The following is a 23,430-nucleotide window of genomic DNA, read 5'->3' as shown; positions in this document are numbered from 1 at the left end:
AGTACATATTCATCTATAAAATGAGTTTATCTTAAAAATGAGCTGGAGAAGGAAAAGGCAAATCACTCAGATATTTTTGCCAATAAAATTCAAAAGAGGGACATGAAGAGTCAAAACATATTTACCTATCTATTTATATAAATGTAGATATGCAAATACAGGAATATAATATATAAATGTATAGGCATATATAAAACTGATAGTCATCTTGGAAAATACTCTATTACATTGAAAAATGTAAGAATAGTATTTGCATGCTTAAGCCCAAGGCATATGAAAGAGCAGACATTATGAACCAACTCTAAGTGAATCTGCCTATGTTTTAATGGATCATTAACCAATACCACCTCTAGTGGTACTAGCAGAGATTTGAAAAAGAGTTGAACCAAAATAATACAGTAAAAAATATATAAGTGAAGATAATTTTTTTAAAAATGTGGGCCAGCAGAATTCACTTCATGCTTGTTCTTTTCTCTTTTAAAAATTTATTTTTTTTTCAGTTTTCAAAATTAATGTACACATAATTTCGAATTTCAGATGTTCTCCCATCTTGCCCACTCATCCACCCCAGGACAGCATGTATACTGATTAGTCTCTCCTCGAATCTGTCCTCCCTTCTATCACCCTACCGTCTTATCCCCTTCCCTAAAGGGCAGAATATAATTCTGTATTTCATTGCCTATGTACCTTATTTCCTAGATGGATGTATAAACAATTTTTAGGGGTAGAGCCAAGATCTCAGAGCAACAGCAAAGACTTTCTAGAGCATTCCCACCAAGCCCAGTCAGATATCTGTAAAAAACGACTGTAAAAACATTCAGAGCTGCAGAATCCACAGAATGACAGAGTGAAGCAAATCCACAGCTGAAAACAGCCTGAAAGGTTGGGAAGAATTTTCTATCCAGCCATGCTGTGAGCAAACCACAGAGCAGCATGGACCTTGCCCAGACAGACAGGACCTGACCCAACTACTCAGCGTTTATTAAGCAGTCACTATGTAGTGAGCACTGTGCTAACTACCGGGGATACAAAAAGAGTAAAAAAAAAAAAAAAAAAAAGACAAGAAAAGAAAACACTCAAAAAGAAAAATAACTCTCAAACAGCTCTCAGATTAAAAGGGGAGACAATATGGACATGACTACGTACAAATAAGTACATGTAACAGAAACTGGAGATGATTTTCATGAGAATATTATAAGGTTATATTTTAAGTGAACAAATTAGTATTCAATTTTTCTGTAAGTAACATTCAAGATTTTTATGACATGCAAATTAACTTCTCAAAAGATATTTTTAGATTCTTCATAATTTCCTCTTGTCTCCATATATTTGAGTTTGTCAAATACATTGCATGCCACCAAATAAAAATGCTGATGTTACTGCACAAAGTAGCTTAAGGATGCAATGATTTTAATTGAGTAATATTTGGTTTCATCAACGAAAATGTTAATTTTCACTGAGATAAATTTAAAGAAAAAATCAACATCTTTTTCACTTAGTGTACTCTGAATCAATCTTCTGATGCACTATTAACCTCAAAAGCTTCAATATACACTTTGTACTTCAAAGAGCGTCTTATAAAGATTGCCCAGAAACTAGCATGAGTCAGCAAAATCAATCAACAGAGACTTTATGTTCCCTCCTGCTGGTATTATTACTCACAGAGAGAAATCATTGAGGAAACTGTATCTCAGACTCCATATTTTTTTCTCCCTTTAAAAGGTTTTCATTGACCTTTAATTACAAAATACACATACTATGAACAGCAGGTTGGAACTAAAATCCACAAATGTCTCAATTCTTCCATTTCATTGACATGTGTAAAATTACCAAAATAAAAGGATTTCTAAAGACAATGTCAACGATTAATAGACCCTAAAAGAAATAGTGTGAGTATTTACTTAATTTAGAGTTCTGTACAACACACTCAACAGTTTTTGGGGTGGAGAGGAAGGAATCTGAACCTGTGAATCCAATGTTATAGCAAGCTTCTGGTGAGAAAACCCATACCAATGAAATAATCACGGGTTAAGTATTTTGCTAGGGTCCCTAAACTATGATGGGTCAGAGGCTATACTTGAACCCAGATATTCTTTATTCTCTGGTTTCAGTTCTCTATCCAGTTTGCAGTTGGTTATGATAGCTAGTTAGATGTTGATTCATAGTATGTCAGAGTTGGAACTTGAGCCTATAACTATGAAACCATATTATAGAAACAGGTTTAAAGTGAAATCCAACATGAGGAGAAGATGAATTCCACCAATATTTTATGTGTTTTTTTTTTTTTATTGGTCTCCAAGTTTCTCTACAAATGAATTGCACAGAACTTGGAAATCCTCGCACAATGAGACAAGATACTATATTGTTCCTCAGACTGATAACAAGCAATTTTAAAAGCTAATGTAGGAGGAGCCAAGATGGCAGAGTAGAAAGACACACATATGCTAACTCTAAATCCACAGCCCATAAAATATCTGTAAAGAAGAACTACCAACAAATTCTGGCGCAGCAGAAGCCACAGAACAACAGAGCTGATGAGATTTCTGTTGCAAAGAGATCAGAAAACCTGACGCAAAAGGTCCATCATGCACCAGACTTGGACCTGGAGCACAGCCCAGCCCTGCTTTGGCTGTGCGGTGCCAAGAGGAGCGGATCTGAGCAGGCTTCAGGGAGAGAATCTCCAGTGGCCATGCAGGTCCCTCTAACCACAGGTGGCAGGGGTCAGTGAGAGAGACTTTTTGGGTGGCCGAGAGGGGAGTGGGGTATACCTGTGCCTCGGGCCCCCTAGGGAAGCAGCAGTGGGGGCAGCAGTGGACCAGGGCTCCCCAAGCAGGCAGGAGCTTGGATCCATTGTTAAAGGTCTCTGCATAAACCCCCTGAAGGAACTGAATCGAGGGTGGCAGCCCTGCCCCTACCTGAGCACCTAAACTTAATCTCACACTGAATAGCAGACCTGCCCCCACCCAAAACCCTGAGGCTGGGAAGCAGCATTTGAATCTCAGACCCCAATCACTGGCTGGGCGGATCTGGAGGCCAGGTTAGGGTGGAAAGAAAACTCAGAAGTCAAGTCACTGGCTGGAAAAATACCCAGAAAAGGGGAAAAAAAATAAGACTATAGAAGGTTACTTTGTTGGTGAACAGATATTTCCTCCCTTCCTTTCTGATGAGGAAGAACAATGCTTCTCATCAGGGAAAGACTAAGGAGTCAAGGCTTCTGTATCTCACACGACCAAAATAAATATACCATGGGCTCAGGCCATGGAAGAGCTCAAAAAGGATTTCAAAAATCAAGTTGGAGAGGTGGAGGAAAAACTGGGAAGAAAAATGAGAGAGATGGAAGAAAAGCATGAAAAGCAGGTCCACACCTTGCTAAAGGAGACCCAAAAAAATGCTGAAGAGAATAACACCTCGAAAAATAGGCTAATTCAATTGGCAAAAGAGGTTCAAAAAGTCAGAGGAGAAGAATGCTTTCAAAAGCAGAATTAGCCAAATGGAAAAGGAGGTTCAAAAGCTCACTGAAGAAAATAGTTCTTTCAAAGTTAGAATGGAACAGATGGAAGCTAATGCCTTTATGAGAAATCAAGAAATCACAAAACAAAACCAAAAGGATGAAAAAATGGAAGATAATGTGAAATATCTTATTGGAAAAACAATTGACCTGGAAAATAGATCCAGGGGAGAAAATTTTAAAATTATGGGTCTACCTGAAAGCCATGATCAAAAAAGAGCCTGGACATCATTTTTCATGAAATTATCAAGGAGAACTGCCCTGAGATTCTAGAACCAGAGGGCAAAATAAATATTCAAGGAATCCACAGAACACCATCTGAAAGTGATCCAAAAAGAGAAACTCCAAGGAACATTGTAGCCAAATTCCAGAGTTCCCTGATCAAGAAGAAAATAATGCAAGCAGCTAGAAAGAAACAATTCAAGTATCGTGGAAGTACAATCAGGGTAACACAAGATCTAGCAGCTTCCACATTAAGGGATCGAAGAGCATGGAATAGGATATTCCAGAAGTCAAGGGAACTAGGACTAAAACCAAGAATCACCTACCCAGCAAAACTGACAATAACACTTCAGGGGAAAAAATGGTCTTTCAATGAAATTGGGGACTTTCAAGCATTCTTGGTGAAAAGACCAGAGCTGAAAAGAAAATTTGACTTTCAAACACAAGAATGAAGAGAAGCATGAAAAGGTAAACAGCAAAGAGAAGTCATAAAGGACTTACTAAAGTTGAACTGTTTACATTACTACTTGGAAAGAAAATATTTGTGACTCTTGAAACTTTTCAGTATCTGGGTACTGGGTGGGATTACACACACACACACACACACACACACACACACACACACACACACACACACACACAGAGCACAGAGTGAATTGAATAGCATGGGACCATATCTTAAAAAAATGAAATTAAGTGGTGAGAGAGAAATATATTGGGAGGAGAAAGGAAGAACTGAAATGGGGCAAATTATCTCTCATAAAAGAGGCAAGCAAAAGACTTTTTAGTGGAGGGAAAAAGAAGGGAGGTAAGAGACAAACATGAAGTTTACTTTCATCACATTCCACTAAAGGAAAGAATAAAATGCACACTCATTTTGGTATGAAAACCTGTCTTACAATACAGGAAAGTGGGGCATAAGGGGATAAGCAGGGTGGGGGGGGGTGATGGAAGAGAGGGCAATGGGAGGAGGGAGCAATTTGAAGTCAACACTCTTAGGGAGGGACAGGATCAAAAGAGAGAATAGAAGCAATGATGGGCAGGATAGGATGGAGGGAAATATAGTTAGTCTTACACAACACAACTATTATGGAAGTCATTTGCAAAACTACACAGATATGGCCTATATTAAATTGCTTGCCTTCCAAAGAGAATGGGTGGGGAGGGAGGGAGGGATGAAGAGAAGCTGGAAGTCAACGTATTAGGAACAACTGCTGAGTACTGTTCTTGCTACTAGGAAATAAGAAATACAGGTAAAGGGGTATAGAAAGTTACCTGGCCTGACAGGACAAAAGCGAAGTTGGGGACAAGGGAAGGGAGGGATGACAAAAGAGAGGGCAGATTGTTGATATGAGCAACTAGAATGCTCAGTGTTTTGGGGCGGGGGGAGGGGACAAATGGAGAGAAAATTTGGAACCCAAAGTTTTGTGAAAATGAATGTTAAAAGTTAAATCAATTTATAAAAAAGAGCTAACATGTTTGGTAGGAACATAGTTTCCTGCTAATTACATTTGAAGGAGAGTTGAAAAATAAGACACACTGTGGGATAAATAATAGAACACTGATCAGTGTTGTGAAAAAAACAGTACTGTTCCTGGAAAGAGGGGTTTGAGTGTTTGCAAGGCTAGTGGAATACAGCTAGGAGTGACCTTCATTGGGATGAAGGAGTGAAGCAAGGAGGGAAGAAAGTACATCATCTGGTAATTTCCATGTGTTTGATATTCTTGCTTGCTGAATGTGATGCTCAGTTTTTCTCCTGATGAGTGTAAGTGCTGTTAGTGGGCTCTAAATTTTGGTGCCCCAGGGCACCAAAGTTTCTAATGCCACAACATGGTTACAGCTATGCTATGTGTCCCTTGTTGTACTATTTGTACGGTCAATACAATATTCATATTGCCTACTATGGGTGTGAATATCCCGGGCACAAATCTGAATTGAGAAATACCACAGACGTTCCACATGGAAAGTAGAACCAAAACATTTATTCAGACACCAGAAAGCCAAATTCATTACAGTAAGAAAAATCTATGCACAATAACAATGCAGAGGACAACACCATTCCCAAGCCTTTCCCCTGTTAGGGTTCCCACAAACCAGCTCTATTAGACAAATGACAAGCAAGTTTTCTTTAAAATACCCTTCTCACACTCACAGCTCGTTGAAGGCTTTCCTGTATTCTTCAGTTCTGACTGCTCTATCAGTAAATTCCTCTCAATTCTACCTCTTTCTGTCCCACCCATTCAAGAGACTCATCCCACCACAGGCTTCATATGATTCATATTCATTGTAACTCAGGTTTCCATGTGACCTAGGTAGGTCACATGGGACTGTTAATGAATATGAAAAATCTCCTCATTTAAATTACCATTACAAAATTATCCTACCCTACTGCTAATGTTGTAGTTCTTCTGCCCTCAGTTGTCATTATCATATTTCCTTCCACTTGTTCTTGATAATCTCACTTTTTCAGTCTTAAGGAAAGTCTCTGAGAAGCCAAGATTTAGTGTTTGTTAAGATGACAGAAAGAAGGTGATTGTCTTTTACCACTGCAAGGTTTGAATGACAGGGCAGTGGAATGCATTTTGAACTTTGAAACTTGGGATCAAATCCTCCTTTTGATACTTATTAACTATCATGAGTCAATTATATTCTCAGAATCACAGACAAGAAGTGCGTATTGTGTGCTGCCTACTGTACTAAGTAACTCAAATACACAGAATGACAAAATCATCCTTTCTTCAAGCAATACATATTTTAATGGAGGAGACAGCATGTAGATAACAGCATACTCTACACAGAGTAGAAGGAGGGCATTCTAAGAGGGAAAGATAGAAACAGGGAAGAAAGGGTAGTGAGCTAAGATCATCAAGTGAAAAGTGTAAAGGGAAATGAGAAGACTCAAGAGAGATTCATGGTCAGTGGCTACAACACAGATGAAGAACCAGCAAAGGAGACTACAAAAGAGCAGTTATATGTGCAAAAGGCAATTTGTGGGTAAGGACTTACTCAATCAGAGCTCGTTAGGTATCACCAATGAGTTTATTTTGCACAGCCAACCAGAGAACATTTTTTGAAAGCAAAATGTGTAAAAAGAAAATATATAAATTTTCACATTTTACAACTCAATTATCAGAAAGGGACACACAGGGAATCTGATGATCATAGAACACAGGAAATGGTAAGCAAAACAAAACAGATGTATCTAGGGAATGTGTAAAAAATCACAACTCCCAAGATGTGGATTCAGTCACATATGTCTTTCACTAATGCTATTGTTCTGTTATCTATGAGTGTCTCTGCTCTTAGGCATTTTCGTTCCTGCTGAAAATCTCCACTGAGGTGCTCCCTGCTGGCCATCTTCATCAAACTATTCACTTCTATCATCTATTCATCTGCAGATTTTTGCTGAACTGCTATAGCAACTGAAAGAATCACAGTTTTAAAAACCCATCACTTCAGCCTATCTTACTTCCTTTTAAAATGCAAACTCTAACCAACTACAGAGAAACCCCCCTAGGCATTAAAGTCTGTCCTATGAGCTGGTTATATATTTCTTTTAGGATCCTCTCAGTCAAAGTCTTAGTTAAGTAACTGTTAGAAAGGACAGAAGTTAAAATCTGTGATTTCATTGGTGCAAAAGAAACTCATAGCTCTATGCTATGTAATTTGCTGCAGTTTATAGTCTCAGAAAGGTACCTAAAGATCTGAGAAATTAAATGTCTTAGAAAGGTGCCTAAAGAACTGAGAATTTAAATGTCTTTCCCCAAATCATAAAGCCAGTATATTTCAAAAACAACACTTGAACCAATGTCTTCCTGGTTTCTAAATAGATGTTTGTTGATCTGGAGTGTCAAAGGTAAGACTTAAACATATTTATCTTTATAAGTATATTTAAATGTGATTTATTGTGACTGCAAAATTTGGCATATGCCAACTGCTAGGGTTTCTATGACTTTCTATTAACCATATCATGCTGCCTCTCATAATAAAATATATATATATTTTAAATTCTTATCATACTACAGGCTCTGGGAAAATAAACCCAGGGCTCTACTTAGCACAATTCTAGGCTAGGCCAGACTAATGCCCCTGCTGTTTCTATAAATTATAGGGGGGCAGGACCAAGATGGTGGAGCAAAAGTAAGGGCTTGCTTGAACTCTCCCCCAAACACCTCCCAATACCTGTACAATGACTCTAAACAAATTCTAGAGCCGCAGAACCCACAAAATGAAAAAGGAAAACAGATTTCCAGATCAGGAAATCCCGGAAGATTGACAGAAAATGTCTATCACACAGGGTTGGCAACATGGCACAACAAAGCATGAGCCATGGCAGCACAGAAATACCAGAGCAGGTCTCAGTAGAATGAATCACTGACAGTTGTGGCAGTTTCCTGACTTCTCAACACAAAAATACCAAAGAAAAGGCAGAAGGTCTGTCTGAAAACTCTGTCAGACTTGGGTGAGAAAAGAGCATGGTCTAGCCCCAGCCTCAGGCAGAAGAGGTAGGGGCAGAAGGCACAGCAGCAGCAGTGGCTGCTTCCGAAGCTACCTGCCCACACATGGTGTGAAAATGGAGTAGCTGTTCAAAGGGAGATTGCAGGGATCCCTTTGCTGCTGCTGTGGTGATATTCTCTTGCTTTGTCCTCCTTGGACTGAGATCTCAGAAGTTCTGGGGTGAGAAGAAGCATTGGTGGGGTGCAGCTTGTGGTGGCACTGGAGAGGGAGTCTTACTCACAGTTCCAAGGCAGAAAAGAGGACTTCTGGTCACTCAGAGACCAGAGCATAGGCCAGGAAATGAATATACATCTCTCCTTTGATCATACCAGCTTGGAAAAACTGAAAATTTATGGGACTTTAGAAGTATCTCTGAAAACAGATGCTCAAACCTACTGAAGTTTGGGGCAGGACAACCTACAGAGTGGAAGCACAGTCTTAACTTAACAAAGAGATAGGAAGTCAAGTATTGGCTAGGAAAATGAGCAAACAGTGTAAAAAATTCAGATAATAGAATCTTACTTTGGTGACAAAGAATATCAAAACATACAAACAGAAGAAGACAACAAAGTCAAAACTTCTAGGTGTAAAACTTTCAAGAAAAAATGTGAGTTGTTCACAGGACATGAAAGAGCTGGAAAAGGATTGTGAAAATGAAGTAAGAGAAGTAGAGGAAAAATTGGGAAAAGAAATGGGAGCAATCAAAGAAATTCATGAAAAATGCATAAAAAGCTTGTTAAATAGACCCCCAAAATACTGAAGAAAATAACACTTTACAATAGACTAGCACAAATGGCAAAGGAGTTCCAAAAATTCAATGTGTATAAAAATGTCTTAAAAAGTAGAACTTAACAAATGGAAAAGGAGGTGCAAAAGCTCACTGAAGAGAATAGTTCCTTAAAAATTAGAATGGAGTAAATGGACCCAATGATTTTATGAGAAATCAAGAAATTATCAAACAGAATCAAAAGAAAAAAAGAAGATAATGTGAAATGTCTCATTGGATAAACCACTGACCTGGAAAATAGATCCAGGAGAGATGATTTTTAAATTATTAGACTTCCTGAAAGACATGGTCAAAAAAAAATGAAAGTAGACATCATCAATCAAGAAATTATCAAGGAAAACTGCACCATTTTTCTAGAACCACAGGGTATAATACAAATTCAAAGAATCCACCAACTGCTTCTTGAAAGAGATCCCCAAAGGAAAATTCCTGGGAATATATACAAATTTCAGAATTCTCAGATCAAGGAGAAAATATTGCAAGCAGCCAGAAAGATGCAATTCGAGTATTGTGGAGACACAATCAGCATCGCATAAGATCTAGTAACATCTACATTAAAGGATCACAGGGCTTGGAATATGACATTCCAGTGGTCAAACTTGCTAGAATTAAAAGCCAGAATCACCTGCCCAGAAAAACTGAATATAATACTTCAGGGGTTAATATAGATATTCTATGAAAGAGAGTACTTTCAAACATTCTTGATGAAAAGACCACAGCTGTATAGAAAAATTGGCCTTCAAATACAAGAATCAAGAGAATCATGAAAAGTTCAACAGGAAAGAGAAATCATAAGTGTCTTACTAAAGTTGAACTGTTGATATTACTACATGTAAAGATGATAACGTAACTCATGAGACCTTTCTCAGTATTAGAGCAGTTGGTGGGAGGGATGTGTGTATATGTATATGTACATGAATATACATATATGTACATATACACATAAATATACACACGCATACACACATGTGTGCACATATATGTATGTATGTTTGTATATGTATGTGTGCATGTTATTCTTGTGTTCGTCCTTCATTGCCAAGGAAGAGCAGGCCATCAGAGAAATGAAGACATGACTTGCACTTGACTTTGTTTTGAGGGAGGAAGGGCTGTGCAAGTCACCAGCTTCACTTCTCCTCCAGAGTCATCTGAATCCTGTGACCTGATATTCATTAGGATGACTGAAATGACCCAGGACACACTGGGAGACCTTGGCCCATTTAGGCCAAGTTCTATGCAGGGACTCACTTGGGGTGTTGAATAGGCCTGTGTAAGAAGTAGCCAGAACAAGGCCCCTTTTATGAGGCAAAGAAAAGAAAGACATCAGTCTGGGAGGAAAATAGCAACAGTTACTATCAATAATAATTCTTTATCCCTGAGGGTCCAGAAGAGAGCCTTTAGGCAAGGGGCAGGGGGCAGGGGGCAGGGGGCTGGTACCGCATGATGTCTGAGCTTCAGAGTGCAGTAGGCTCAAGGTTCAGGGAAGGTAAAAAGAAGGGAAGGGAATGGAAGATGTGTATATGTATATGTGTGTATATATGCATATATAAACCTATGCACACATGTGTGTATATATATGTGTACACGTGTGAATATATGCATATGTATTCCTGTATATACACATATATCTTTGTGTATATGTGTATGTGTGTGTTTGCCTGTGTGTGTGTCCAGACAGAGGTCACAGGGTGAGTTGAATATGAAGGGATATCTTAAAAATAAAATTTATAGGTGAGAAATATATTAAGAGAATTAGAAAGGGTTAAATAGCATAGGATAAATTATCTCACATAAAAGAGACAAGAAAAAGCTTGTAAAATAGCGTGGAAGAGGGGGCAGATGAGAGGGAATGAGTGAACTTCCTCTCACTGGATTTGACTTAAGAAGGAAATTACAATCAAACTCAATTGGGTATGTTGCCCTATAGAAAATCAAGGGAGAAGGAGATAAGTGTGGGGGCGAGGAGTGATAAAAGGGAGGGAAGATTGGGGTAAGGGTTGTCAGAAGCAAATATTTTTGAAGAGGACAGGGTCAAAGGAAAGGATAGAATAAATGGGGGAGGGGATAGGATAGAGGAAAATAGGGTTAGTCTTTCACAACATGACTATTATGGAAGTGTTTTGCATACCTGCACATGTATAACCTACATTGAATTGCTTTCCTTCTCAACGAGAGTGGGCAGGGAGTGAAGATGAAAGAGAATTTGGAAATCAAAGTTGTAAAAATAAATGTTAAAAATGTTTTTACATGTACTTGGGAAAGAAGATATACAGACAGTGGGGTGTAGAAATCTATCTTGGTCTACAAGAAATAAGAGCGAAGGGGATAACAGAAGAGGAGTTAAGACAGAAGGGTTGGCAGACTAGGGAACAGGGTAATCAGAATGCATTTCGTCATTGGATAAGGGGTAAGGGAGAGATGAGGAGAAAAGTTGGAGCTCCAAATTGTGTGAACGAATGTTGGAAATAAAAAATTAAACAATTAATAAAAATTTTTAAAAATTGCAGGAACAATGCTTGGCTAAGAAAACTTAGAAAGGGTTGTGACCTTTATTCTACTTTCTCTTTAGAATAAGAAATAGTGTCTTTCTACACTTAGAGTAGAGTAGTATAAAAGACTGAGAATGCAGTACAATTATTTCTAAATATAAAGTAAATAAAAGTGAACTAGAAATTTTTTCTCTCTATTTATATAGTGTGCATCCCTGAGAAATTCAACAAACATTTAGGACCTCCATAATGTGCAAAGGACCAACGAAAGAACTGCTTCAGATGGATGGCAGACTTCTAAATGCCTTAATTTAATGAGAGAATATAGCGGTGCAAGAGTGAGAAATTTAGAGAGCAATTTGGCCAGCAGGCAATCATTTTTTTCACTAATAGCAACTCACAGAAGAACATGTATTTTATCAAATAAGATGAGCTCATTTGATTCAAGAAGTTTTGCCTCGGATTACTGCAACTGTCTAAACAAGGAAAAAGACATAGGGGGCTAAATAACCCAATCCTTAACCCTCTCTGAAAGTCACAAACATTATAAAAAATACATTATGTGGCTCCCTCTCACTATTATTTTTTTAAGTATGGAACAAACTAGATACATCAATTGGTAATGTAACACAACTGAACCCTGTGTGGAAAACTGTTGTGCTTGCAAAGCTGTTGTTGTTGTGTTCATCCTTTGATTTTGAAGAAGACTGTGACATCAGAGAAATGATGACATGACTTGCACTTGACTTTGTTTTGAATGAGGGCTGCACAAAGTCACCAGCCTCATTTTCAACTCCTGAGCCATCTGAATCCAGTAACCAGATATTCATCAAGGTTACTGGAGATAGTCCTATATGCAGTGGGAGACTTCGGCCTCTTTAGGCTAGGCCCTTTCTCCTACTCACTTAGGGGCCTGTAACATCCATTGAGTGGATAGGCCTCTTTAAGAAATAGTCAGGGAATGGCCAAGGAAGGAAGGAAGGAAGAATATCTAGGTACTATACCCTAAGGTTGAAAAGGTGTGGGAAATATATGCTGGAAAAATGGCCTATTTTTATATGATATTTCAATAAGCTTGCTTTTGTAGTCAACTTTCTGAAATATATCTACTGTAGGATAGTGTAACCAACTAAATATTATGAAATGATACATTATTTGCAAGTGTTTCTGAATCCAGTAAGGAAGAATACATTGTAATATTTCCATAATAAATAAAATGATACTCTGTAATATATTGGGAGACCAAGAAAACTAGAATGAAAAACTAAAGAGGTTGATTCTTTCTTATCTTTGTTAATTATACTCCTCATATATTCTCATAACAGTATTAATGTAGTAGTCTATAGTAGCAAGATTTTTTTAATGATTATCTCAAATGTTCCTCCTATTGACCTTCTGAGATAGGTACAATAAGTATTATTATCCTTATTTTACACATAAAAAACTGATATTCAAAGCATTTGTTTCTTGGTCATTCATCTAGTAAATAGTATTCAAGATCTGAATACAGGTTTTCTGATACCGAGTTCAGAACTCTTTCCACAGCACCATGCTCCTTATGATAATGGAAGACCTAGGATAAGACTTGACAGCTAGAGACCAAACGTGATGCTCTTTTAATTCACACCTTCCTTTACTTCTATTGACTCATGTCGATGAAGAACCTCCATTAGACTCTGAGCTCCTCAATAGCAGGGATTGTCTTTTCCCTTTCTTTGCATCCTTAGTACTCAGCAAAATATTTGGCATATAGCAAGTGCTTAATAAATTCTTACTGAGCAACTAATACATACCACAGACAATTAGTTACCATTCTCTCATGCTCCTCTTTTCTCATTCCCCCTCACTTTCATGTTTCTAACTGCTCAAAGTACATAATTGCCATCAAGTCACACAAGTAAGTTTTCCCTTGCTTAGCCATTATCTTAATTGGGAAAAATCCCTTCTCCCCATTTTTGTTGCTGCCATTTTTCATCTCTTTTCTACTGCCATTCTTTTCTTCCCAATACCTTATACAATTCTGACAACATTCTCTTTTTTTCACCAGTTGGTAGTTTACTAATCTTACTGCCTCAGGTTGTTCTCATGAACTCATGAAAGGATGTAGTTTATTCTCAGGCCCTTTCTTCCAGTTCCTAGGCCACAATGTCCTTTAGAAATTGTTTTTTTTTTTAAACTAATAAAGAAGAGGGAATTATTATTTTTTGATTCTATCCATATTATTTAGTTATTTTATATATAGTAGGCCACATGTTTGCTAGTGTTGTACCTTTGATTTCACTGGCATTGAGAATTTCCAATGAGGTGACTTTTTAAAATAAAAATATGCATCTTCTGCTGAGTGAAATGAGCAGAACCAAGAGAACAGTATACACAGTAACAACCACAGTGTGTGAAGACTGATTTTAATAGACTTAGCCATTCTCAGCAATGCAAGTACCTAAAATATTTCCAAAGGATTCATGATGAAAAATGTCAACCACATCCAGAGAAAGATGGTGCTTAAGTACTACTGTATTTTTTACTGTAATTAAGTAAAGAAAACAAAACCCTCTCAACATCACAAAATCAGAAATTTGGAATGAATTTCAAAAATCTATTCATTCCAAACTATACGTCAAATAAGAAGCCCCTTTAAAATTATATGACTAGTGGAAATTTAACCTTCCCTAAAAGAACTGTAGTCAGAGAGAGCACACTACCATCTCAGATCACATTTGGATAAATATTTATTGGGAAGCTTTTCCTAACATTAAGCCTAAATATGCTGTTTTGCAATTTTGTGTCAGAATGTAGAATGAAGTAGACCATTTTATTGTGTTTTGTTTTTCTCATGGTTTCTCCCATTCTCAATAATTCTTCTATGAAACATGACTAATGTGAAAATATGTTTAATGGTAATGTATGTGTGGAGCCCATATAAAATTTTGTACTGTCTTGGGAAGGGTGAGAAGAGTGAGGGGGAGAAAATTTAAAACTTACATAATTGAATTTTAGTAACTGAAAACAAATGAATAAATTTTGGGAAAAAAGATAATATGCATCTTCTCTGCTATTCAAGATCTTAGAGAGTGACCTGTGGGCATCAAGAGACTTCCACGAGTCACAAAGTCAGTATGCATCAAAGGCAGAACTTGTCAGAGTTAAGACTGGCTCTCTTTCAACTACTACGATCCCTCTTAAGCCACCTATATACCATCAAAGTTATTTTTCCTCTTCATATTTTTAGTTATCAAAGATATGAGAAGTTAATCATTAAGTACTCAAGAAAATTCCAGAACTGCTTTTTTGAGAATCTACCTATCAATGCAAATTCAGGGAGAATGCTATCTAGAGGTCGAGAAATGTGATTTCCAGATTAAAAAATCACCATCATCCGAAAGAAACTATAGCATAAGACAGGAGATTTTGGTGTCCATTTCCCAATACAGTTTCATAGCCCTTCCACTGCTAGGAGAACTGATAGTAAAACACAGCTAATGTAAACAGTCTTCATTGAGTATGGCTAGGTTCTTCTTGGAACATCGTCTTAAAATACTTCAGAAGTTTAAAGACTCTTAAAGGAATTGATTCCAAAGTCAGCTACTGAAGTTATAGCTAATTAGGACTGTGGAGTCAATCATTAGCTATAATTTGTAAATGTCTTTTCCGTTATTACCTTTCTTCTTAACAAAGACCATTTATATTAACCCTAGTGACATAAGCTTAATAGGTACAAGGTTTAAGATTAACCTTACTTTTAAAATACATTTTAGTCTATTGTTCATTTATTTAGATAATTGTCTGGCTTGTTTAAGTACTACTTTATTTTTACTACAATTTAAGAAAAGGAAACAAAACCCTCTCAACATCACAAAATCAGGAATTTGGAATGAATTTCAAAAAGCTATTCATTCCAAACTATACCTGAATAAAAAGCCCCTCTAAAATTATATGACTAGTGAAAATTTAAAAGTTTCTAAAAGAACTGCAGTCAGAGAGAGCACACTATCATCTCAGATCACATTTTGATAAATATTTATTGAGAAGCTTTTCCTAACATTAAGTCTAAATATGCTCTTTTGCAATTGCTACTGATTTTCCTAGTTTTTCTCTCTATGACAAAGCAGAACAAATCACAGACTCACAATCTACTCCCTCTTTCATTTGACTGTGTCTCAGGTATTTGAAGACAGTAACTACATCCCTTCTAATCTTTTCTGCCCCAAGAATAAAACCTTTATTTCCTTCAACTGATCTCCAAATGGTGTAATCTCAAGACTCTTCACCACCATACTCACTCTTTTCTGAAATACTTTCCATTTTCAATATCTTTCCTAATGTGTCATGCCCAGACCTGAACACAGTAGTCTGAATGTGGGCTACCCAGAGAAGAGTACAGAAGAACTTTTCCTGTTAATGAAAGCAAAGGTTGGAATATTATACCTACACAATCATAGGCAGTGACATGATTCCCTTCAAGAAGTGTCCAAGAGATTTTTGGTACATTGCAATATGAAACTTATTTTTTCTATTACCAATAATGTGTTGTTGTATCATAATTTCAATGATTTGTTATTATCAATAAGAGAATGACTTTTTCCCTAGATTGCCCTACAGGTTTTTAAAGTGTTAATATTAGGCCACATATACATAGGGATATAAATTTAACAAAATAGCATCCTCATAACAAAACTGTGAGACTGGTAACTTAAGTACTGTCATCCTCAATTACAGAGGAAGAAAATGAACCTCACTAGTAGATTTCAATAGTTTGTTCCTACTCTTACCAGAAGTAGGTGTTGAGCCTGTGACTCAAACTCAAATCTTCTTCAGTAGTGTCAAACTGAAATAGAAAAGGTACATGTCTGCTGTTCACATATAGACTTAGAAATATACATATTAACATTATTTATCTATTATTGTATTTTTCTTTATTTTGTTAAATATTTTCCAATTACGTTGTAATCACATTCTGGTGACACTACTGAGCACTAGGGACTGCAACTCCACGTCAGCAGCTTTTCAAAAATAAGTTAATCTTCCTTTGAAATAAGAGTAAAATGATAGCAAAGTAAATTGGGTTGCCACTTTTAAACATTGCTATCAAAAGAAAAGAAAACTGTCCATTGACTTATTTCCTGGCAAAAAGTAAAAACCATAAACAGGTACATAAATAAACATGAAACCACTTATACACATATTATTGCAAAAAACAGTCAACTGGTCAGGAATAAAAACTCAAATTTATTACTAGTCATTAGTCATGATGACCCACAATGGCTACTTGTGGCAATGACATAGCCACAGACTCATCCCCAAACTTATTCTATTTATACAAAAGTCCTTTATCTTCATCTGTATTTGTGAACATAGATCCACTTTGTTTGTTGTTCTGTGGAAAAGGAAATTCTGTGTTCAGTAAAGCTCCCATTTACGTTCATTTTCTTTTACATTCATTTCTTTTACAATTTAAAAACCTGTGTACAAATATTTTTAGTTTGATGTGAATATAAAGTTCCAGTCATTTGGATGTAGGCTTTCAAATCCATTTTGTCTCTAAGTGCTCCTTTCAGCCATATTTTCTTGTGCAACTACAAGAAAATAATGTTAATAAACATATTCCAGTGCCAGAACAATTATAGTTTTAAATACCAGTTTTATATAGCTGCATTATCTTTTGGAGTATGGAGATTTTTCTACAAAATTCATAATCTTCGCTACTTTGGCTTCCTCACCTATTCCATAGAAATATTTTCTGAGTAGCAAATATTTTAATGTTTCTCTTCACTTGATAACAGAATACATGTCGATATAGAATCTCTCTATAAGAAAAATGAATTTACTTCTGTTCCTGGTTGTTCTTATTGTTCATTTGTCAAAACTGAGCATGAATCATCTTAAAAGGAGAATCTTCAGAATCTCACCAAAGTGTCCTAAATCTAAGAGAGTACACCCACTGTTATTACAATACCAAAGCAAGTAGGGAGAGAAACAATTAGAAACACATCTAGGTTCTTTGATCTCCAGAACAGAATAAATTTCTTAAGACACTGAACATAAACATCTAGGAAACCTGGCATTCTGTCACTCTAGTACAATGTATAGTACTACTATAAATTGAAAGATTTACAAAGTCAAAGCAGATCTCACATCAGCAGCTCCATATATTATTTTATGTGGTTTTGCTGCAACTATAAACAAAACAATTAGACCAATCAAAGAAGAATTTGAAATAGCCCTCATATAAGATCCACAGAACCCTCAATCCTTTTGTCTATGTGTTACAAATTCATGTTTAAAATCTTTGTTAAAATATCATAAATTTTGGAGGATTTTCTAAGTAAAGAATTTTGTGTTTTGGCCTTTTCCATTTACTTTTCTGTGTTCTATTTCTGATATCCCTTCCCAATCATTTTAAATTCCATAATTTGAGCCCTACTAAAGCTGTCTAACATTTCAAAATGACCTCTATCTTCTCATCAATGAAACTTCATTCCATACTCTCATTTGCTCAGAAGTACTTTTCTCTTCAAGAAACAAGTCAGTCTCCTATTCTCCATGAAATATATATTCCCTTGTACCCCTCCAACTTTCTCTCAACTCTTAGAACACTATCTCTCCTTGAACTTATTTTCTAATTAATTTTATTCTATTTTGTGTAAAGAACAGCTGGGTGGCAAGGTGGATATTAATGAACCTTAAGTTTAAATTCAGCATCAGACACATATTAGCTGTATGACCTGAGCAAGTCACTTAACCCTGTTTGCCTCAGTTCCTCATCTGTAAAATGACTTGGAGAAGGAATTGACAAATTACTCCAGTATCTTTGTCAAGAAAATAACAAATGGGTTCAGGAAGAGTCCAACAGGACTGGAAAATGACTGAACAACCAAAAACAACATTTTGTTTAAGTCTTCTCTTCCACCCTCGAATTATGCACTAAAATGTTGTTTGTGTGAAGACAGGCACCATGAATTATATATATCTTTATTGCTCTTGGGTATAGAATAGTGCCCTGCAATTATTAGAAGACATATTTTTAAAGATGACTTTGATTTCATAACTAATTTCTAATAAGGTATGAATAACCAATAAAACTAACCATCCCTAAATGAACTTAATATTAAGAAGGCCCTTATTAACTCTGAATAAATTGGTAATAAGGAGAACTTCCAAATAGTGTTCATAAACACAATGAAAGAATTTTATACATCCTGAGGTCTCATTTGGGAACTTAATTTTCGACCCTCAAATCATGCTCTGTGTTGCCATCTAATCTCAAAGTCCTGTGAGATGGAAAGATGAGGATGAATTAGAGACACTGCACTCATGAAAAGTGCTGGTACAATTTCAGAGAACTTCTTTTTTTCCCAATCAAAGTTTAAGAATGGTAACAGGAATGTTAAGCTTATTAACAGTAAGCACTAGCCTGGGGGGACGAGGGGAAGGAGAAGGGAAAGGGCAGTACTGCAAATGCGTTCTCCGTGGTTCAGAAAATTCAAGGAAGAAAACATTATGCAGTTTTTTGTTTTAATCTTCTGGTCGTCCTTCCTCTTTCCAAGTGTATTTGTTCCCTCTAGCCCCAAATACAGAGCAATTATTTAAACATTAAAGCAACAAGAAAAAAAAAGACACCAAATGTCCCAGGCTATATCTCTTCTCCCCATAGTGTAGATTCCTTATTTAAAGTCTTTCACTAGCCTTAGAAATCAGAAAAGTACTATCCAGTAGCAGGATATTGTGCTCCCAGGAGTTGAAATGATTTGTTTAGGATGCAAACACGCACACATATTCACACACATACACTCCCCCCTGAAATCCCAAGGCCAGTTAATCCTAACTTCATTAATGTTTTTATCTGGGTCCCTCCCTGAGAAAAAGAGGGAGGAATTCCTGCTCTGTTCTCTCTCCTTTTCTGGAGACTCAGTCCTGTTCAAGGTTGTCCCCAGGTTGCAGCTCCTTAGTCCCCAGGGGCAAGGTCATAGCGGTAGCGAATGAGCTTAAAGTCCATCAAGCTTCCATAGAATGTGGGAAGCAGCTGGGGCGCCTCTGGCCGAAAGCCCAGACCGAAGTAGAGGTTCCGGGCTTCATGCTGCAACCTGTGCGTGAGGAGCACCACTGCGCTACAACCCTGCTCGCAGGCGAAGGCCAGCACAGCTCGTCCCAGGGCTTTGCCCACGCCACGGCCTCGGTGGTCTCGGCGCACCACCATGCGTTTCAGCACCAGGACTCTGGAAGAACCGTGGTCCTCCTCTGGCTGCGCGCCCACCATACCCACTATCTGGCCTCTGGACTCAGCCACCCAGAAGCCGGCACCGCACTGCGGAGAGTAGGCGTTCCCGATATCCTTCAGGTCTTGGGAGAGGCAACGCCGAATGTAGAGGGCCCAGACTTGGCCCAGCACCAGGTGGCCCGCTGCCAGTAGAAGTGCCAGGACGAGTGCGGGTAGCAGCAGGGAGTGTGCGCTGGCCACCAGCAGCAAGAAGATGCCGGTCAGGGTCACCATCACCCAAGGCTGCTGCAGCACGTGTGTGCACAGGGCCGTCCCGTACTCGCTCATACCTTCCGTGAACAGCTCCCGCACGGCTTCTGCATCCCCAGGCTGGAATTCCCGAAGCATGAAGCCCCCAGCCTCACCAACCTCCCAGGCCATGACAGTCTTTCTGAGTCAGAAGTGCTCTCGAGCGCCCCCTTCCTCATCTCTGAACCACAGTCTTAGAGCCCCGCCTACTCTTTGGTTCAGGACTCAGTCCTTGTTCAGTGTGGCTGCTCTTATTTGCCAGCATCATACTTGCTAGATTTATCTTCCCAGGACCTAATCCTCAGACAGCTACTGTCAACTCATGGAAAACAAAACAAAACAAAACAAAAAAAACAGACTAATGTAGAAGGAAGAATTCAGGCTCTAAAAATCTGATGAATTGTTTTCTGATACAGACAGAATGTGTGTAAAATGAGAGAATTGAATTGGATAATCTCTAAGGGCCCTTTCCATCCCTACATTGTATGTCTTCCTATATATTAAAAATATACTTTGTATAGTTAATATTTAATAGGGAAGATTAAAAAAATAATACCATTAAAGTTTTCAGAACACTTAACAGGTATTATATCATTTTATCCTTGCAACAATCCTGAATGGTACTAGTATTGTTTTATAGATGATGAAAGAGAGACACATGGAGTTTAAGTGATTTACCCAGAGTCAGAGAATCAGTAAATACCTCTGAAGCAGGAATTTTGAACATTCGTTTTCCTAACTCCAAGTCTAAGGTTCAAACTAAAATATTTGTAATATGTAAAAACAAAACACACCTTTCTGTTTCCTACCTCCCTTTATCCTTTCTCACTCACAACCCTCTAGGTCCCCTCATTTTTACTTTTCACTCAGGTTTTAGATATTGTTTCTATTATCTCTGTCCTTCCTTCATCTTAAACCCATTCTTTCCTCTGACCATCTTGATAGCAGCAAATTTGAGACAAACAAGCAAAAACCACTAATTGAAAGAGAATTTAAATGCCACCTAATCCAATCATTCACTTAGTGCCTAAGATCTTTATAAAGCAATCAAAACAGTTGCTCACCTAGTCTCTGTCAGAACAATTTCTGTGACAGGGAACCCACTTCCAACTAAGACAGAATCTTCCACTTTGTGGACATTTCTGATTGTTACACTTATCTTATTTTTTAACAAAAATCTACCTCCTTTAATATTCATCTATTGATTCCAATTTTACTCTCTTCTCTATATTTTTCCTCTCATATTTAAAGAAGACTGGTAGCGTAATCCCTTGGATTACTCTTCCCCAAATTTAATGTGCTTCTTCCTATGCCCACTAAATTAAGTCTTCATTAAGTACTTATTAAAAGATAATTTATTATTCTGAACTTACTTAATATGTTTTCTGTACCCCTCATCTATCAAGTTTCCCTACACTGAATATTTTCTACATTATTAATTGCATTCTTAAAATGTAGCACAATAACTGAAAGTAATAGTCTGGAGGTGTTCTGATTAGTGAGGTTTAAAACTGGAAAATTCTTGCCTATGATCTAACTGTATGCCAGAGAGCCTACGATCATCTTAACTTTGTGTCTCCATTGGAATACAGCATATTACAATTTTGGTGATCTAAAACCTTGTCTTTTTTCACCTGAACAATTATCAAATCTATTCTCCCCGTCCTATGTGCAGAATTACAAAGGGGAACTCAGAAGTCATCTTCTTGTACTCAAACATTTTACAGAAAAGAAAACCAGTAGTTGTCCAAGGTCACAAGGTAGAATGCGTCAGCCACAATATCTGTACCCTTACCTCTGACTCCAATAAATTTACCTTTCCACTGTGCTATATTGTATTCCACATGCCCTATAAATTTCTTAAACTTAAGTAGAATATTTTATACTCAATTTGTTGTTTTTGTTGTGTCATTTTCAGTTATATCTGACACTTTGTGACCCCATTTGGAGTTTTCTTGACAAAGATAGTGGAGTAATTTGCCATATCCTTCTCCAGCTCCTTTTACAGATGAGGAAAGTGAGGCAGCCAGGGTTATGTGACTTGCCCAAGATGACACAGCAATTAAGTGTCTGAAGCCAGTTCTGAAGATAGGTCATCCTGACTACAGCCTCAGTGTTTTATCCACTGAGCTACTTAGCTCAATACAATTCAAAAAACATTGTGTGAGAAAATACAAAATTTCATCTTTTTTGGTTTTATCATAATTTTCCTTTCCTTTGAACCCTGTTTTTGTCACTTAATGTATTAGCCATTTCTCAGATTCATGTCATTCATATATTTTATAGGCATGACTTCTTTGCTTTTATTTGCTTGCTGAAATAAATTTTAGGCAAAGACATTTAACTAATATTTTCTAGTAGAAGCTGAAAATAGGGGCCATGCCAGATTAGTGGATATTTATTTATTTTTTTTAATTTAACTTTTAACATTTATTTTCACACAATTTTGGGTTACAAATTTTCTCCCCTTTTATCCCCTCCCACCCCCCAGACCCAAGCTTTCTAATTGCCCCTGTGACCTATCTGCTCTCTCCTCTGTCCTCCCTCCCTGCCCTTGTCTCCGTCTTCTCTTTTGTCCTGTAGGGCCAGATAGCTTTCTTGACCCCTTAACCTGAATTTCTTGTTACCCAGTGGTAAGAACATTACATTTGGTCCTAACACTTTGAGTTCCAACTTCTTTAGCTCCCTCCCTCTCCACCCCTTCCCCTTGGAAGACAGGCAATTCAATATAGGCCATATCTGTTTAGTTTTGCAAATGATTTCCATACTAGTTGTGTTGTATAGGAGTAACTATATTTCCCTCCATTCTATCCTGTCCCCCATTACTTCTGTTTTCTTATGGTCCTTTCCCTCCCCATGAGTGTCGACCTCTCGTATTGCATTCTCCTCCCCATGCCCTCCCCTCTATCCTCCCCCCCACCCTGCTTGTGCCCCTGTCTCCCACTCTCCTGTATTATGAGATAGGTTTTCCTATCAAAATGAGTGTGCATTATATTCTTTCCTTTAGTGGATTGTGATGAGAGTAGACCTCATGTTTTTCTCTTGCCTCCCCTCTTTATCCAACCACTAATAAGTCTTTTGCTTGCCTCTTTTATGAGAGATAATTTGCCCCATTCACCTTCTCCCTTTCTCCTCCCAATATTTCTCTCTCACTGCTTGATTTCATTTTTTTTTAAGATATGATCCCATCCTCTTCAATTCACTCTGTGCACTCTGTCTCTATGTATGTGTGCGTGTGTGCATGTGTGTGTGTGTGTACTCCCACCCAGTACCCAGATACTGAAATGTTTCAAGAGTTACAAATATTGTCTTTCCATGTAGGAATGTAAACAGTTCAACTTTAGTAAGTCCCTTATGACTTCTCTTTGCTGTTCACCTTTTCATGGTTCTCTTCATTCTTGTGTTAGAAAGTTAAATTTTCTTT

At 37.5% G+C, this 23,430-nt stretch overlaps 1 protein-coding gene across 1 annotated transcript; it reads right to left on the bottom strand.

The window, feature by feature from the left end:
* Positions 1-16,709: 16,709 nt before the first annotated feature.
* On the bottom strand, positions 16,710-20,190 carry LOC140512780 (N-acetyltransferase 8-like). The gene has a single exon (XM_072622128.1). The coding sequence runs from the start codon at positions 20,136-20,138 to the stop codon at positions 19,446-19,448; it is 693 nt and encodes a 230-aa protein (XP_072478229.1). The 5' UTR covers positions 20,139-20,190; the 3' UTR covers positions 16,710-19,445.
* Positions 20,191-23,430: the final 3,240 nt, after the last annotated feature.

The sequence above is a fragment of the Notamacropus eugenii genome, chromosome 6, assembly GCF_028372415.1.
Source record: "Notamacropus eugenii isolate mMacEug1 chromosome 6, mMacEug1.pri_v2, whole genome shotgun sequence".
Lineage (NCBI taxonomy): Eukaryota > Metazoa > Chordata > Mammalia > Diprotodontia > Macropodidae > Notamacropus > Notamacropus eugenii.
This window is presented reverse-complemented; position numbering and strand designations above follow the sequence as displayed.

Coding starts and splice junctions, on each gene's coding strand:
- LOC140512780 (XM_072622128.1), bottom strand. CDS start 20,138: ATGGCCTGGGAGGTTGGTGAGGCTGGGGGCTTCATGCTTCGGGAATTC.